We start from the raw sequence: 20,050 nt of genomic DNA on the forward strand, positions 1-20,050 counted from the left end.
GAGCTATGGGATAAAGGAGACTGAGACGGTAATTATTACATTCATTTGCCAGTCATACTCCCGCCATCAGCGGTCAGAGGGTTTGCTCCATACCTGCTCTCGGTTTCCGGTAACAGCGGCTCCGTACAGCACTTATTACTCAGGCTGGGGTAACACATTGTGAGAACTGTTTCCATTTCCAATAGTTACAACATTGCTTTCTGACTTTGGAACATTCTTTCTATATGGACTTATACAGGACATTCATTTCTATCATTATGGCCACATGAGCACGATGGTCTGAATCCTGCATGGAGTTATTCACTCTCTCTATTACTTATTTCTGATATTTCTGTCATGTACAATTTTAATATTGTTATAAACATTTGTTATATACGTTATAGTTTCATCTTTGCATACAAGCGCTCCTACACCCGTTTTTCCTTCAGGTAGCAGATCCTGCTTGTTGGGAGCTGCCAGTCTGTAAGCATTGTACACTGTTTTGTGGCCGACAGGCGCACTTTATTTTGTTTAACATTAAAAAAGGTGAATGAAAAACATGATGAGACAGCGGCATAAACCCACAATCTATATACACAGTAATTAGTAACAATGTAATCACTAGTACACGAGGCATCACTGCCAGTTCTTTTATTACAAAATATTTTTATACAAAATATAAGGCACAGCGGCAAAACTAAATGCACATAACACATGGCATAGGGCACATACCACACGGCATAGGGCACATGGCACACAGCACATGGCATCGGGCACACAGCACATGGCATAGGGCACACAGCACATGGCATAGGGCACACAGCACATGGCATAGGGCACACAGCACATGGCATAGGGCACACAGCACAGGGCTGTTCTCCAGTTACACAATATCCAGACCATATAAGAGACACACCTTACAGAGGGCACACACAGACACACAGCATTGATACACACAGTGTACCAGATATAACCAGACACGTAACATAGAAACTTACTCAGTCACCATCATACATACACATTCTCCATTACTGAGGACTGCGCTGGGGGCGGACCCTCGGGTACATCTGCAATAAGAGAGGAGAGAGGACGTCAGTGCTGACACAAGATGGGGCACGTTACACAGATAAACTCATCATACTGTACAAGTCCACCTAATATAATATATATATATATATATATATATATATATATATATATATAGCATCCAGCTAAAGCTATACAATTATATGGTGTACAGTAATAAATGATGATACTCCCAGCTCACCCCTCCCCCTATCAGACATTATATCTTCAATCAACAACATAACCCTCCTCTATCCCCCCATGTACATTCCCTATACTCCCTCTCCCTCCTCTATACTCCCCCATGTACATTCCCTATGCTCCCTCTCCCTCCTCTATACTCCCCCATATACATTCCCTATGCTCCCTCTCCCTCCTCTATACTCCCCCATATACATTCCCTATGCTCCCTCTCCCTCCTCTATACTCCCCATGTACATTCCCTATGCTCCCTCTCCCTCCTCTATACTCCCCCATGTACATTCCCTATGCTCCCACTCCCTCCTCTATACTCCCCATGTACATTCCCTATGCTCCCTCTCCCTCCTCTATACTCCCCATGTACATTCCCTATGCTCCCTCTCCCTCCTCTATACTCCCCCATGTACATTCCCTATGCTCCCTCTCCCTCCTCTATACTCCCCATGTACATTCCCTATGCTCTCTCTCCCTCCTCTATACTCCCCATGTACATTCCCTATGCTCCCTCTCCCTCCTCTATACTCCCCCATATACATTCCCTATGCTCCCTCTCCCTCCTCTATACTGCCCCATGTACATTCCTTATGCTCCCACTCATGTACATTCCCTATGCTCTCTCTCCCTCCTCTATACTCCCCATGTACATTCCCCTATGCTCTCTCTCCCTCCTCTATACTCCCCATGTACATTCCCTATGCTCCCTCTCCCTCCTCTATACTCCCCCATATACATTCCCTATGCTCCCTCTCCCTCCTCTATACTCCCCCATGTACATTCCCTATGCTCCCTCTCCCTCCTCTATACTCCCCCATGTACATTCCCTGTGCTCCCACTCCCTCCTCTATACTCCCCATGTACATTCCCTATGCTCCCTCTCCCTCCTCTATACTCCCCATGTACATTCCCTATGCTCCCTCTCCCTCCTCTATACTCCCCCATATACATTCCCTATGCTCCCTCTCCCTCCTCTATACTCCCCCATGTACATTCCCTATGCTCCCTCTCCCTCCTCTATACTCCCCCATGTACATTCCCTATGCTCCCTCTCCCTCCTCTATACTCCCCCATGTACATTCCCTATGCTCCCTCTCCCTCCTCTATACTCCCCATGTACATTCCCTATGCTCCCTCTCCCTCCCCCCATGTACATTCCCTATGATCCCTCTCCCTCCTCTATACCCCCCCATGTACATTCCCTATACACCCTCTCCCTCCTCTATACTCCCCATGTACATTCCCTATGCTCCCTCTCCCTCCTCTATACTCCCCATGTACATTCCCTATACTCCCTCTCCCTCCTCTATACTCCCCATGTACATTCCCTATACTCCCTCTCCCTTCTCTATCCCCCCATGTACATTCCCCTATGCTCCCTCTCTCCCTCCTCTATACTCCCCATGTACATTCCCTATGCTCCCTCTCCCTCCTCTATACTCCCCATGTACATTCCCTATGATCCCTCTCCCTCCTCTATACCCCCCCATGTACATTCTCTATGCTCCTTCTCCCTCCTCTATACTCCCCATGTACATTCCCTATGCTCCCTCTCTCCCTCCTCTATACTCCCCATGTACATTCCCTATGCTCCCTCTCCCTCCTCTATACTCCCCATGTACATTCCCTATGCTCCCTCTCTCCCTCCTCTATACTCCCCATGTACATTCCCTATGCTCCCTCTCCCTCCTCTATACTCCCCCATGTACATTCCCTATGCTCCCTCTCCCTCCTCTATACTCCCCCATGTACATTCCCTATGCTCCCTCTCCCTCCTCTATACTCCATGTACATTCCCTATGCTCCCTCTCCCTCCTCTATACTCCCCCATATACATTCCCTATGCTCCCTCTCCCTCCTCTATACTCCCCCATATACATTCCCTATGCTCCCTCTCCCTCCTCTATACTCCCCATGTACATTCCCTATGCTCCCTCTCCCTCCTCTATACTCCCCCATGTACATTCCCTATGCTCCCACTCCCTCCTCTATACTCCCCATGTACATTCCCTATGCTCCCTCTCCCTCCTCTATACTCCCCATGTACATTCCCTATGCTCCCTCTCCCTCCTCTATACTCCCCCATATACACTCCCTATGCTCCCTCTCCCTCCTCTATACTCCCCCATGTACATTCCCTATGCTCCCTCTCTCCCTCCTCTATACTCCCCATGTACATTCCCTATGCTCCCTCTCTCCCTCCTCTATACTCCCCATGTACATTCCCTATGCTCTCTCTCCCTCCTCTATACTCCCCATGTACATTCCCTATGCTCCCTCTCCCTCCTCTATACTCCCCCATATACATTCCCTATGCTCCCTCTCCCTCCTCTATACTGCCCCATGTACATTCCTTATGCTCCCACTCATGTACATTCCCTATGCTCTCTCTCCCTCCTCTATACTCCCCATGTACATTCCCCTATGCTCTCTCTCCCTCCTCTATACTCCCCATGTACACTCCCTATGCTCCCTCTCCCTCCTCTATACTCCCCCATATACATTCCCTATGCTCCCTCTCCCTCCTCTATACTCCCCCATGTACATTCCCTATGCTCCCTCTCCCTCCTCTATACTCCCCCATGTACATTCCCTATGCTCCCTCTCCCTCCTCTATACTCCCCCATGTACATTCCCTATGCTCCCTCTCCCTCCCCCCATGTACATTCCCTATGATCCCTCTCCCTCCTCTATACCCCCCCATGTACATTCCCTATGCTCCCTCTCCCTCCCCCCATGTACATTCCCTATGCTCCCTCCTCTAAATTTGTCTGCTCAGTTGAGCTGTCACTCATTGGCTTGTCCCTGCAGCATGTGTATGGGGGGGGGGTTCCCTGCAGCATGTGTACGGGTGATGGGGGGGGTTCCTGCAGCATGTGTACGGGTGATGGGGGGTCCCTGCAGCATGTGTACGGGTGATGGGGGGGTCTCTGCAGCATGTGTACGGGTGATGGGGGGGGTCTCTGCAGCATGTGTATGGGTGATGGGGGGGTCTCTGCAGCATGTGTACGGGTGATGGGGGGTCCCTGCAGCATGTGTACGGGTGATGGGGGGGGTCTCTGCAGCATGTGTACGGGTGATGGGGGGGTCTCTGCAGCATGTGTACGGGTGATGTGGGGCGGAGGTCTCTGCAGCATGTGTACGGGTGATGTGGGGCGGAGGTCTCTGCAGCATGTGTACGGGTGATGGGGGGGTCTCTGCAGCATGTGTACGGGTGATGGGGGGGGGTCTCTGTAGCATGTGTACGGGTGATGGGGGGGGTCCCTGCAGCATGTGTACGGGTGATGGGGGAGGGGTCCCTGCAGCATGTGTACGGGTGATGGGGGGGGGTCTCTGCAGCATGTGTACGGGTGATGGGGTGGTCCCTGCAGCATGTGTACGGGTGATCAGGGGGTCCCTGCAGCATGTGTACGGGTGATCGGGGGGGTCCCTGCAGCATGTGTACGGGTGATCGGGGGGGGGGTCTCTGTAGCATGTGTACGGGTGATGGGGGGGTCCCTGCAGCATGTGCACGGGTGATGGGGGGTCCCTGCAGCATGTGTACGGGTGATGGGGGGTCTCTGCAGCATGTGTACGGGTGATGGGGGGTCTCTGTAGCATGTGTACGGGTGATGGGGGGGTCCCTGCAGCATGTGTACGGGTGATGGGGGGGGTCTCTGCAGCATGTGTACGGGTGATGGGGGGGTCTCTGCAGCATGTGTACGGGTGATGTGGGGCGGGGGTCTCTGCAGCATGTGTACGGGTGATGGGGGGGGTCTCTGTAGCATGTGTACGGGTGATGGGGGGGTCCCTGCAGCATGTGTACGGGTGATGGGGGGGGGTCCCTGCAGCATGTGTACGGGTGATGGGGGGGGGTCTCTGCAGCATGTGTACGGGTGATGGAGGGGGGGTCTCTGCAGCATGTGTACGGGTGATGGGGGGGTCCCTGCAGCATGTGTACGGGTGATGGGGGGGGTCCCTGCAGCATGTGTACGGGTGATGGGGGGGTCCCTGCAGCATGTGTACGGGTGATGGGGGGGGGGTCCCTGCAGCATGTGTACAGGTGATGGGGGGTCCCTGCTGCATGTGTACAGGTGATCGGGGGGGGGTCCCTGCAGCATGTGTACAGGTGATGGCGGGGGGGGGTCCCTGCAGCATGTGTACGGGTGATTGGGGGGGTCTGTGAATTACATCAATTACAGACGTGTTGGGTGCAGTCGCTCGCTAATGTACTAGAGCTATATATCGGCCTGTATAGTGTGTACCCAGCTAATAATAATAAATGATGATAATAATAATAATAATGATAATGATGATGAAAATAATTATGATAATGATGATGATAATGATGACAATAATAATAATAATAATGATGATGATGCTGATGATAATAATGATGATAATGATGATGATAATACTGATGATAATGATAATAATAATGATGACAATAATAATGATGATGATAATAATAATGATGATGATGCTGATGATAATGATGATAATAATAATGATGCTCATGATAATAATGATGATAATAATAATAATGACGCTAATAATAATAATGATGCTGATAATAATAATGACGCTAATAATAATAATGATGCTGATAATAATAATGATGATAATAATAATAATAATAATGATGATAATAATAATAATGATGCTGATGATAATGATGCTGATGATAATAATAATAATAATGACGCTAATAATAATAATGATGATAATAATAATGATGCTGATGATAATAATAATAATAATAATGATGATGACAATAATAATGATAATAATAATAATGATGCTGATTATAATAATAATGATGCTGATAATAATAATAATGATAATGATGATGAAAATAATTATGATAATGATGATGATAATGATGACAATAATAATAATAATAATGATGATGATGCTGATAATAATGATGATAATGATGATGATAATACTGATGATAATGATAATAATAATGATGACAATAATAATGATGATGATAATAATAATGATGATGATGCTGATGATAATGATGATAATAATAATGATGCTGATGATAATAATAATGATGATAATAATAATAATGACGCTAATAATAATAATGATGCTGATAATAATAATGACGCTAATAATAATAATGATGATAATAATAATGATGCTGATGATAATAATAATAATAATGATGATGACAATAATAATGATAATAATAATAATGATGCTGATTATAATAATAATGATGCTGATAATAATAATAATGATAATAATAATAATAATGATGCTGATAATAATAATGATGCTGATAATAATAATGATGCTGATAATAATAATAATAATAATAATGATAATAATAATGAAGATAATAATAATAATGATGATGATGATGATGATGATGATATAATAATAATGATGATGACAATAATAATAATAATGATAATAATAATAATGATGCTGATTATAATAATAATGATGCTGATAATAATAATAATGATAATAATAATAATGATGATAATAATAATAATGATGCTGATAATAATAATGATGCTGATAATAATAATAATGATAATAATAATAATAATGATGATAATAATAATAATGAAGATAATAATAATAATGATGATGATGATGATATAATAATAATAATGATGATGACAATAATAATAATAATGATAATAATAATGATGCTGATAATAATAATAATGATGCTGATAATAGTAATGATGATAATAATAATAATGATGATGCTGATGATAATAATAATAATGATGATGATAATAATAATAATGATGATGAAAATAATAATAATAATGATGATAATAATAATGATGATGATGATAATAATAATAATGATGATGATAATAATAATGACGATAATAATAAGGGTAGCTGTATTATTCTATCATATGATCTTGTAGTGTCCTTACCCCAAAGTAGTTTCGGGGTACGTAACCCTCCCGTCCACAAAGAGCCGCCCACCACCAATTGCCTCCTTCACCGTCCTTCCTCAGAACAGTGACAGAGTCGCCCTCACGTAAGGACAGTTCATCGGAGAACTCTGCGGCGTAGTCCCATAAGGCGTAGACCACTCCGCTCTGCGTCTCCCCCATACACTGCTCCACCTCTGAGAGAAGAACAAGGAGCCTCATGAATGACAGAAGTACAAGGAGGAGAGAGGAGGATTCACGCAGAGAGTAGTTACCAGTCAGGTAGGTGAGACAATCTTTGTAGCCGTCCTTGTAGGGATCACACTTCTCCACGGCTAAGGTGCCATCACTGTAAGTTGTGGCAAAGATGGCCGCCCCGTGACGCACCAAAACGGAACATATCTGGAGGTCATTACAGGAAGCAGCACAGTGCAGAGGAGTCCTAGGGACAGACAAACCATTTATTTCATGCATTCCCCTCACATCACCCAGGCTAGGGTCCCCGTGTAGCCCCCTCTCTCACCAGCCGTGGCTGTCTGCTGCATTCACGTTGGCTCCACTGCTAATCAGCAGGTTGACAATATGGAAATTGGCCCCACAGATGGCGTTGTGCAGGGCGGTGATACCCTCTTCATTTGGCTGACTTGGGTCATTAACCTAATTAAAATGGGGGAAGTTTAAGAATGACTGAAAATAAACACACCCGACACTAGGACAGAACAGGTGACGTAGAGATACAGCGCTGCGCACCCCCAGCTCAGACCTGCACCCGATGCTAGGACAGGACAGGTGACGTAGACATACAGCGCTGCGCACCCCCAGCTCAGACCTGCCCCCGACGCTAGGACAGAACAGGTGACTTAGACATACAGCGCTGCGCACCCCCAGCTCAGACCTGCACCCGACGCTAGGACAGAACAGGTGACGTACACATACAGCGCTGCGCACCCCCAGCTCAGACCTGCACCCGGCGCTAGGACAGAACAGGTGACGTACACATACAGCACTGCGCACCCCCAGCTCAGACCTGCACCCGACGCTAGGACAGAACAGGTGACGTAGACATACAGCGCTGCGCACCCGCAGCTCAGACCTGCCCCTGACGCTAGGACAGAACAGGTGACGTAGACATACAGCGCTGCGCACCCCCAGCTCAGACCTGCACCCGACGCTAGGACAGGACAGGTGACGTACACATACAGCGCTGCGCACCCCCAGCTCAGACCTGCACCCGACGCTAGGACAGGACAGGTGACGTAGACATACAGCGCTGCGCACCCCCAGCTCAGACCTGCACCCGACGCTAGGACAGGGTTCCTGCTTTGGTGAAGTTTGAAACATTTTGGTTGTTGCCAATGTTATATATAGTAGAATATACTAAGGGTTATATTTACTAAACGCCCCTTTTCAAGGGCACAGAAGGACGGCGCTGTCACCTGCAGAAGCTAAAATGGAAATCATATTACACACATAACCAGCCATGTTTTCTCCTTGGCTTGCCGATGTGCCAGGAGCTGGGTGCAGCACAGTGGGCTGACATGCCTGGGTAGATAGCGCTAATATACCTGGTACAGCACTGAGGAAACATTGCAGTATATACTTAGGCCCAAAGATCCATCTCCCATTGTGTCAGGTAACACATAGATATTGGTTGTGTACATACCTCTCTTAGAGCCTGAGAGACCACCTCTATCTCTCCGGTAAGTGCGCCATCAAGCAGCAAGATGAGGGGGTCTAGACGGGCTCGTCGGAGCTGAGACTTGTTGGGGGAATTACGACCCTTTAAAGCTGAACGAAGTTCCTGAAGGGGAGAAGGAATAAGTGATGATGTACAGCGATCGCTCCCTGCATTCTGCAGCACCTAAACCCATCTGCACATCGCCCAATGGCTCTCATCTACCTCCTTCCCCTGCTGGCTTCATTATACAGAAGCACCATATGTACTGAGTGCCTAATTCAGACGCGCTCGCAAGCGGGTCGATGGTGCCCTAGTGCGCATGCGCACGACGGAGGGAGCTCCGTCGTGCGTATGTGCGAGACCCGCATAGCGACAGCCAAGCTGTCATTATGGGTCTCGCACCAAAGGGGGAGCGCTGTCGATGGTGATTGACAGCACGCCCCCTTTGGTGGGCGTGCCGGGGGCGTTGATGCCCAGACGGAGGCGTTTTCCATGGCGTTTTCCCTACCGTCTGGGGCCGGCCCCACTGACATCACTAGTGATGTCAGTGGGAGTGCTTTTGGCTCTGATAGAGCCAAAAGCACCCCCCTGGGCTTGCGGCAGCGAGACCCTACTGCAGGGTCTCGTCGCAAGCCTGATGGTCGCGATGGTCTTGACCATCGCGACCATCTTTTTGGCCGCTCGCATAACCTGTGGGTGGTCACCTACAGCTATGCGAGAGGCCAGGAGGCCACTCCAATTTTAGGTAGGAGGGCCCTGATTCAGAGCGAGCGCTCTGGTCAGAGCGTCCGGCTCTGAATCAGGCCCTGAGTACACTACTGTCACATGTATGACACCCTTATAACGTATATTACAGGTCAGACATTACACCGAATGATACTGTGCCCCCTCCTATAGCTGTGATACCAAATGCAATATCAATACAGTATGCAACCCCCCCACCAATACCAAATCTATACATTACACCCCCCACCAATACCAAATCTATACATTACACACACACCCCACACCAAATCTATACATTACACCCCCCACACACCAATACCAAATCTATACATTACACCCCCCCAGACCAATACCAAATCTATACATTACCCCCCCCACACACACACCAATACCAAATCTATACATTACACCCCCAATACCAAATCTATACATTACACCCCCCCACACCAATACCAAATCTATACATTGCACCCCCACCAATAACAAATCTATACATTACCCCACACACACAAACACACACCAATACCAAATCTATACATTGCACCCCCCCATACCAAATCTATACATTACACCCCCCGTATCTCCACCCATACCAAATCTATACATTACACCCCCCGTTTCTCCACCCATACCAAATCTAGACATTGCTCCCCCCGTATCTCCACCCATACCAAATCTATACATTACACCCCCCACACCAATATCAAATCTATACATTACCCCCCCACACACCAATATCAAATCTATACATTGCTCCCCGTTTCTCCACCCATACCAAATCTATACACTGCACCCCCGTATCTCCACCCATACCAAATCTATACACTGCACCCCCGTATCTCCACCCATACCAAATCTATACATTGCTACCCCGTATCTCCACCCATACCAAAGCTATACATTGCTCACCCGTATCTCCACCCATACCAAATGTATACATTGCTCCCCCGTTTCTCCACCCATACCAAATCTATACATTGCTCCCCCGTATCTCCACCCATACCAAATCTATACATTGCTCCCCGTATCTCCACCCATACCAAATCTATATATTGCTCCCCCGTATCTCCACCCATACCAAATCTATACATTACACCCCCCGTATCTCCACCCATACCAAATCTATATATTGCTCCCCCGTATCTCCACCCATACCAAATCTATACATTGCTCCCCCAGTATCTCCACCAATACCAAATCTGTACATTGCACCCCCCCGTATCTCCACCAATACCAAATCTATACATTGCACCCCCGTATCTCCACCCATACCAAATCTATACATTGCTCCCCCGTATCTCCACCCATACCAAATCTATACATTGCACCCCCGTATCTCCACCCATACCAAATCTATACATTGCACCCCCGTATCTCCACCCATACCAAATCTATACATTGCTCCCCCGTATCTCCACCCATACCAAATCTATACATTGCTCCCCCGTATCTCCACCCATACCAAATCTATACATTGCTCCCCCGTATCTCCACCCATACCAAATCTATATATTGCTCCCCCGTATCTCCACCCATACCAAATCTATACATTGCTTCCCCAGTATCTCCACCAATACCAAATCTGTACATTGCACCCTCCCGTATCTGCACCAATACCAAATCTATACATTGCACCCCCATATCTCCACCCATACCAAATCTATACATTGCTCCCCCGTATCTCCACCCATACCAAATCTATACATTGCACCCCCGTATCTCCACCCATACTAAATCTATACATTGCACCCCCGTATCTCCACCCATACCAAATCTGTACATTGCACCCCCCCGTATCTCCACCCATACCAAATCTATACATTGCTCCCCCGTATCTCCACCCATACCAAATCTATACATTGCACCCCCGTATCTCCACCCATACCAAATCTATACATTGCACCCCCGTATCTCCACCCATACCAAATCTATACATTGCTCCCCCGTATCTCCACCCATACCAAATCTATACATTGCTCCACCGTATCTCCACCCATACCAAATCTATACATTGCTCCCCCGTATCTCCACCCATACCAAATCTATATATTGCTCCCCCGTATCTCCACCCATACCAAATCTATACATTGCTCCCCCGTATCTCCACCCATACCAAATCTATACATTACACCCCCCGTATCTCCACCCATACCAAATCTATACATTACACCCCCCACACCAATATCAAATCTATACATTACCCCCCCACACACCAATATCAAATCTATACATTGCTCCCCGTTTCTCCACCCATACCAAATCTATACACTGCACCCCCGTATCTCCACCCATACCAAATCTATACACTGCACCCCCGTATCTCCACCCATACCAAATCTATACATTGCTACCCCGTATCTCCACCCATACCAAAGCTATACATTGCTCACCCGTATCTCCACCCATACCAAATGTATACATTGCTCCCCCGTTTCTCCACCCATACCAAATCTATACATTGCTCCCCCGTATCTCCACCCATACCAAATCTATACATTGCTCCCCGTATCTCCACCCATACCAAATCTATATATTGCTCCCCCGTATCTCCACCCATACCAAATCTATACATTACACCCCCCGTATCTCCACCCATACCAAATCTATATATTGCTCCCCCGTATCTCCACCCATACCAAATCTATACATTGCTCCCCCAGTATCTCCACCAATACCAAATCTGTACATTGCACCCCCCCGTATCTCCACCAATACCAAATCTATACATTGCACCCCCGTATCTCCACCCATACCAAATCTATACATTGCTCCCCCGTATCTCCACCCATACCAAATCTATACATTGCACCCCCGTATCTCCACCCATACCAAATCTATACATTGCACCCCCGTATCTCCACCCATACCAAATCTATACATTGCTCCCCCGTATCTCCACCCATACCAAATCTATACATTGCTCCCCCGTATCTCCACCCATACCAAATCTATATATTGCTCCCCCGTATCTCCACCCATACCAAATCTATACATTGCTTCCCCAGTATCTCCACCAATACCAAATCTGTACATTGCACCCTCCCGTATCTGCACCAATACCAAATCTATACATTGCACCCCCATATCTCCACCCATACCAAATCTATACATTGCTCCCCCGTATCTCCACCCATACCAAATCTATACATTGCACCCCCGTATCTCCACCCATACTAAATCTATACATTGCACCCCCGTATCTCCACCCATACCAAATCTGTACATTGCACCCCCCCGTATCTCCACCCATACCAAATCTATACATTGCACCCCCGTATCTCCACCCATACCAAATCTATACATTGCACCCCCGTATCTCCACCCATACCAAATCTATACATTGCACCCCCGTATCTCCACCCATACCAAATCTATACATTGCTCCCCCGTATCTCCACCCATACCAAATCTATACATTGCTCCCCCGTATCTCCACCCATACCAAATCTATATATTGCTCCCCCGTATCTCCACCCATACCAAATCTATACATTGCTCCCCCGTATCTCCACCCATACCAAATCTATACATTACACCCCCCGTATCTCCACCCATACCAAATCTATACATTGCACCCCCGTATCTCCACCCATACCAAATCTATACATTGCTCCCCCGTATCTCCACCCATACCAAATCTATACATTACACCCCCCACACCAATATCAAATCTATACATTACCCCCCCACACACCAATATCAAATCTATACATTGCTCCCCGTTTCTCCACCCATACCAAATCTATACATTGCTCCCCCGTATCTCCACCCATACCAAAACTATACACTGCACCCCCGTATCTCCAATACCAAATCTATACATTGCTCCCCCGTATCTCCACCCATACCAAAGCTATACATTGCTCCCCCGTATCTCCACCCATACCAAATCTATACATTGCTCCCCCGTATCTCCACCCATACCAAATCTATACATTGCTCCCCGTATCTCCACCCACACCAAATCTATATATTGCTCCCCCGTATCTCCACCCATACCAAATCTATACATTACACCCCCCGTATCTCCACCCATACCAAATCTATATATTGCTCCCCCGTATCTCCACCCATACCAAATCTATACATTGCTCCCCCAGTATCTCCACCAATACCAAATCTATACATTGCTCCCCCGTATCTCCACCCATACCAAATCTATATATTGATCCCCCGTATCTCCACCCATACCAAATCTGTACATTGCACCCCCCCGTATCTCCACCAATACCAAATCTATACATTGCACCCCCGTATCTCCACCCATACCAAATCTATACATTGCTCCCCCGTATCTCCACCCATACCAAATCTATACATTGCACCCCCGTATCTCCACCCATACCAAATCTATACATTGCTCCCCCGTATCTCCACCCATACCAAATCTATACATTGCTCCCCCGTATCTCCACCCATACCAAATCTATACATTGCTCCCCCTTATCTCCACCCATACCAAATCTATACATTGCACCCCCGTATCTCCACCCATACCAAATCTATACATTGCTCCCCCGTATCTCCACCCATACCAAATCTGTACATTGCTCCCCCCACCAATACCAAATCTATACATTGCTCCCCCCGTATCTCCACCCATACATAATCAATACATTGCTCCCCCCGTATCTCCACCCATACCAAATCTGTACATTGCTCCCACCATATCTCCAATACCAAATCTTTACATTGCACGCCCGTATCTCCACCCATACCAAATCTGTACATTGCTCCCACCATATCTCCAATACCAAATCTATACATTGCACCCCCCGTATCTCCACCAATACCAAATCTATACATTGCACCCCCCGTATCTCCACCCATACCAAATCTATACATTGCACCCCCGTATCTCCACCAATATCAAGTCTATACATTGCTCCCCCGTATCTCCACCCATACCAAATCTGTACATTGCTCCCACCATATCTCCAATACCAAATCTATACATTGCACCCCCGGTATCTCCACCAATACCAAATCTATACATTGCACCCCCTGTATCTCCACCCATACCAAATCTATACATTGCTCCCCCGAATCTCCACCCATACCAAATCTATACATTACACCCCCCGTATCTCCACCCATACCAAATCTATACATTGCTCCCCCCCACCAATACCAAATCTATACATTACACTCCCGTATCTCCACCCATACCAAATCTTTACATTGCACCCCCCCACCAATATCAAATATATACATTGCTCCCCCCCGTATCTCCACCAATACCAAATCTATACATTACTCCCCCTGTATCTCCAATACCAAATCTATACATTACACCCCAAATATCCACCCATACCAAATCTATACATTACACCCCCCGTATCTCCACCCATACCAAATCTATACATTACCCCCCCTGTATCTCCAATACCAAATCTATACATTGCTCCCCCCGTATCTCCACCCATACCAAATCTATACATTGCTCCCCCCGTATCTTCACCCATATCAAATCTATACATTGCACCCCCCACCAATATAAAATCTATACATTGCTCCGCCCCGTATCTCCACCCATACCAAATCTGTACATTGCACCCCCCGTATCTCCAATACCAAATCTATACATTGTCCCCCCCTTCTCTCCACCAATACCAAATCTATTTATTGCACCCCCGTATCTCCACCCATACCAAATCTATACATTGCTCCCCCGTATCTCCACCAATATCAAATCTATACATTGCTCCCCCGTATCTCCACCAATATCAAATCTATTTATTGCACCACCGTATCTCCACCCATACCAAATCTATACATTGCTAACCCCATATCTCCAATTCCAAATCTATACATTGCTCCCCCGTATCTCCACAAATATCAAATCTATACATTGCTCCCCCCGTATCTCCACCCATACCAAATCTATACATTGCTCCCCCAGTATCTCCACCCATACCAAATCTATACATTGCTCCCCCAGTATCTCCACCCATACCAAATCTATACATTGCACCCCCGTATCTCCACCCATACCAAATCTATACATTGCTCCCCCGTATCTCCACCAATACCAAATCTATACATTGCACCCCCGTATCTCCACCCATACCTAATCTGTACATTGCACCCCCGTATCTCCGCCCATACCAAATCTATACATTGCACCCCCGTATCTCCACCCATACCAAATCTATACATTGCTCCCCCGTATCTCCACCAATATCAAATCTATACATTGCTAACCCCATATCTCCAATTCCAAATCTATACATTGCTCCCCCGTATCTCCACAAATATCAAATCTATACATTGCTCCCCCCGTATCTCCACCCATACCAAATCTATACATTGCTCCCCCAGTATCTCCACCCATACCAAATCTATACATTGCTCCCCCAGTATCTCCACCCATACCAAATCTATACATTGCACCCCCGTATCTCCACCCATACCAAATCTATATATTGCTCCCCCGTATCTCCACCCATACCAAATCTATACATTGCTCCCCCGTATCTCCACCAATATCAAATCTATACATTGCTCCCCCGTATCTCCACCAATATCAAATCTATACATTGCACCCCCCGTATCTCCACCCATACCAAATCTATACATTGCTAACCCCGTATCTCCAATATCAAATCTGTACATTGCACCCCCGTATCTCCACCCATACCAAATCTATACATTGCTCCCACGTATCTCCACCAATACCAAATCTATACATTGCTAACCCCGTATCTACCATATATCAAATCTGTACATTGCACCCCCGTATCTCCACCAATATGAAATCTATACATTGCTCCGCCCCGTATCTCCACCCATACCAAATCTATACATTGCACCCCCGTATCTCCACCCATACCAAATCTATACACTGTACCCCCGTATCTCCAATATCAAATCTATACATTGCTCCCCCGTATCTCCACCAACCACTTACCAGAGCTTGGCTTCCGCAGATCACCTCCGGGATACGGAATTCCATCTCTATGTGTGCTGGGGCTGCTTCCCCGACTGCAGATTCCGATGTCTCCAGGATGATGCAGATGGGATCCTCAGCACTGACCATGGAGCTCTCCAGCTTCTCTTCAGCCTTCATCTCCTCAGATATAGGAGGCATCTGGAAGAGGTTCTCCTCCTCGGGAAGCTGTTCTGCCACAGGGAAGCCGCTTTTACCTGCAGATCCTTGCAGCTTCTCTTCAGCTTTTGTCTGTTCTGGAGCAGGGTAGGTTTTGGGTGCTGCCCTCCCAAAGAGTCTGCCCAATATTTGGCGATATTGAAGGCGGTCAGTGGGCAGGAGAGGAGCCTGCAGAGTTTGTTCCTGTGAGCCGCGCCTCCTTAGTGGTCGAGGAATATCTTCCAGCACTCTCTGTACCTCTGCTAATGCAGGAGGGAGCTGTGGCTGGAGACGGGTGGGACTGAGAGGACGGGGGACCTCTTCACTTGCTGGTGGCGCTGCCGCAGCAGAATTTGGCAGATCTATGACCACTGGTATGGGTCCTGGAGATGCATATATAGTCATTGGAGTAGATGGTACTTGTGTCTGGGGTGGAGTTTGGTGCTCCCAAAAGGCATTCTGTAGGCGGAAAATCATGGAGAGTGGTAGGGGTCTATGCGGCTGGCCTCTACCTCCAGGAGGAGGGACAGGAATGCGAGAGATGGGTTGCTGAGAAGGAAAGGATCTAGGCAAAGTTCCAGTACCAGTTCTCCATACAGGGTCCGGCCCCTGAGAGCCACGGTCAGATCCCGGAGAGCCACGGTCAGGCCACTGAGGACTCCGATCCATTGAAGTGAACTTGTAGCCCCGGGGGAGAGTAGAAGAGACATCACCCTGCAGCAAAAAAGAAAATATAGCTGAAATAACCAACAGTCAAGATAAAAACAATTCGGGGTAATTATGGGGTATAAACCGACACCTAATGAAATCCTGGTATAGTTCCAATGTAACCACTACAAGGCAGATTGTGCCTATGTCACTAGTAGATTTATGTACTGTAAAGCTGGGTACACACTATACGATCCGTCATACAATGTATCGTTCAATAGTCGTGCATTGTATAACGCCATGTTGTATTTTACGATATATATTGCGCCGTCGTACACTCGATTGTGCAGTGTGTACAGCACGCATGATGTATCATTACATCGTGGCGTTCCGTTACTGGATACACACCTCATATAGTATGTACACAGTATAACACTCTCTCTGAGGGGTGTATAGGCAGGGCGAGTACAGTTCCTGTGCCAGGTACACAGTATAACGCTCTCTCTCTGAGGGGTGTATAGGCTGGGCGAGTACAGTTCCTGTGCCGGGTACACAGTATAACACTCTCTCTCTGAGGGGTGTATAGGCTGGGCGAGAACAGTTCCTGTGCCGGGTACACAGTATAACACTCTCTCTCTGAGGGGTGTATAGGCTGGGCGAGTACAGTTCCTGTGCCGGGTACACAGTATAACGATCTCTCTCTGAGGGGTGTATAGGCTGGGCGAGTACAGTTCCTGTGCCGGGTACACAGTATAACACTCTCTCTGAGGGGTGTATAGGCTGGGCGAGTACAGTTCCTGTGCCGGGTACACAGTATAACGCTCTCTCTCTGAGGGGTGTATAGGCTGGGCGAGTTCTGTTCCTGTGCCGGGTACACAGTAGAACGCTCTCTCTGAGGGGTGTATAGGCTGGGCGAGTACAGTTCCTGTGCCGGGTACACAGTAGAACGCTCTCTCTGAGGGGTGTATAGGCTGGGCGAGTACAGTTCCTGTGCCGGGTACACAGTATAACGCTCTCTCTCTGAGGGGTGTATAGGCTGGGCGAGTTCTGTTCCTGTGCCGGGTACACAGTAGAACGCTCTCTCTGAGGGGTGTATAGGCTGGGCGAGTACAGTTCCTGTGCCGGGTACACAGTATAATGCTCTCTCTCTGAGGGGTGTATAGGCTGGGCGAGTACAATTCCTGTGCCGGGTACACAGTATAACGCTCTCTCTCTCTGAGGGGTGTATAGGCTGGGCGACTACAGTTCCTGTGCCGGGTACACAGTATAACGCTCTCTCTCTCTCTGAGGGGTGTATAGGCTGGGCGAGTACAGTTCCTGTGCCGGGTACACAGTATAACGCTCTCTCTCTGAGGGGTGTATAGGCTGGGCGAGTACAGTTCCTGTGCCGGGTACACAGTATAATGCTCTCTCTCTCTGAGGGGTGTATAGGCTGGGCGAGTACAGTTCCTGTGCCGGGTACACAGTATAACGCTCTCTCTCTCTGAGGGGTGTATAGGCTGGGCGAGTACAGTTCCTGTGCCGGGTACACAGTATAATGCTCTCTCTCTGAGGGGTGTATAGGCTGGGCGAGAACAGTTCCTGTGCCGGGTACACAGTATAACGCTCTCTCTGAGGGGTGTATAGGCTGGGCGAGTACAGTTCCTGTGCCGGGTACACAGTATAACGCTCTCTCTGAGGGGTGTATAGGCTGGGCAAGTACAGTTCCTGTGCCGGGTACAGAGTATAACGCTCTCTCTCTGAGGGGTGTATAGGCTGGGCGAGTACAGTTCCTGTGCCAGGTACACAGTATAACGCTCTCTCTCTGAGGGGTGTATAGGCTGGGCGATTACAGTTCCTGTGCCGGGTACACAGTATAACGCTCTCTCTCTCTGAGGGGTGTATAGGCTGGGCGAGTACAGTTCCTGTGCCAGGTACACAGTATAATGCTCTCTCTGAGGGGTGTATAGGCTGGGCGAGTACAGTTCCTGTGCCGGGTACACAGTATAACGCTCTCTCTCTCTGAGGGGTGTATAGGCTGGGCGAGTACAGTTCCTGTGCCAGGTACACAGTATAACGCTCTCTCTCTGAGGGGTGTATAGGCTGGGCGAGTACAGTTCCTGTGCCGGGTACACAGTATAACGCTCTCTCTCTCTGAGGGGTGTATAGGCTGGGCGAGTACAGTTCCTGTGCCAGGTACACAGTATAATGCTCTCTCTGAGGGGTGTATAGGCTGGGCGAGTACAGTTCCTGTGCCGGGTACACAGTATAACGCTCTCTCTCTCTGAGGGGTGTATAGGCTGGGCGAGTACAGTTCCTGTGCCAGGTACACAGTATAACGCTCTCTCTCTGAGGGGTGTATAGGCTGGGCGAGTACAGTTCCTGTGCCGGGTACACAGTATAACGCTCTCTCTCTCTGAGGGGTGTATAGGCTGGGCGAGTACAGTTCCTGTGCCGGGTACACAGTATAACGCTGTCTCTGAGGGGTGTATAGGCTGGGCGAGTACAGTTCCTGTGCCGGGTACACAGTATAACGCTCTCTCTCTGAGGGGTGTATAGGCTGGGCGAGTTCTGTTCCTGTGCCGGGTACACAGTAGAACGCTCTCTCTGAGGGGTGTATAGGCTGGGCGAGTACAGTTCCTGTGCCGGGTACACAGTATAACGCTCTCTCTCTGAGGGGTGTATAGGCTGGGCGAGTTCTGTTCCTGTGCCGGGTACACAGTAGAACGCTCTCTCTGAGGGGTGTATAGGCTGGGCGAGTACAGTTCCTGTGCCGGGTACACAGTATAACGCTCTCTC

At 47.9% G+C, this 20,050-nt stretch overlaps 1 protein-coding gene across 1 annotated transcript in view; it reads right to left on the reverse strand.

The window, feature by feature from the left end:
* Positions 1-591: 591 nt before the first annotated feature.
* The window catches only part of PPP1R13L (protein phosphatase 1 regulatory subunit 13 like), a 47,422-nt gene continuing 27,963 nt past the window's right edge, over positions 592-20,050 (reverse strand). Inside the window, exons 5-10 of the mRNA XM_088464336.1 lie at positions 16,448-17,338; positions 8,797-8,934; positions 7,657-7,790; positions 7,409-7,575; positions 7,134-7,330; positions 592-1,046 (exon numbers count right to left, since the gene is read on the reverse strand). Of these exons, the coding sequence (XP_088320462.1) occupies positions 1,008-1,046; positions 7,134-7,330; positions 7,409-7,575; positions 7,657-7,790; positions 8,797-8,934; positions 16,448-17,338 (1,566 nt within the window). The 3' untranslated portion in view covers positions 592-1,007. The remainder of the gene's footprint in view (positions 1,047-7,133; positions 7,331-7,408; positions 7,576-7,656; positions 7,791-8,796; positions 8,935-16,447; positions 17,339-20,050) is intronic.

The sequence above is a fragment of the Taudactylus pleione genome, unplaced genomic scaffold, assembly GCF_031769625.1.
Source record: "Taudactylus pleione unplaced genomic scaffold, aTauple2 ptg001655l, whole genome shotgun sequence".
Lineage (NCBI taxonomy): Eukaryota > Metazoa > Chordata > Amphibia > Anura > Myobatrachidae > Taudactylus > Taudactylus pleione.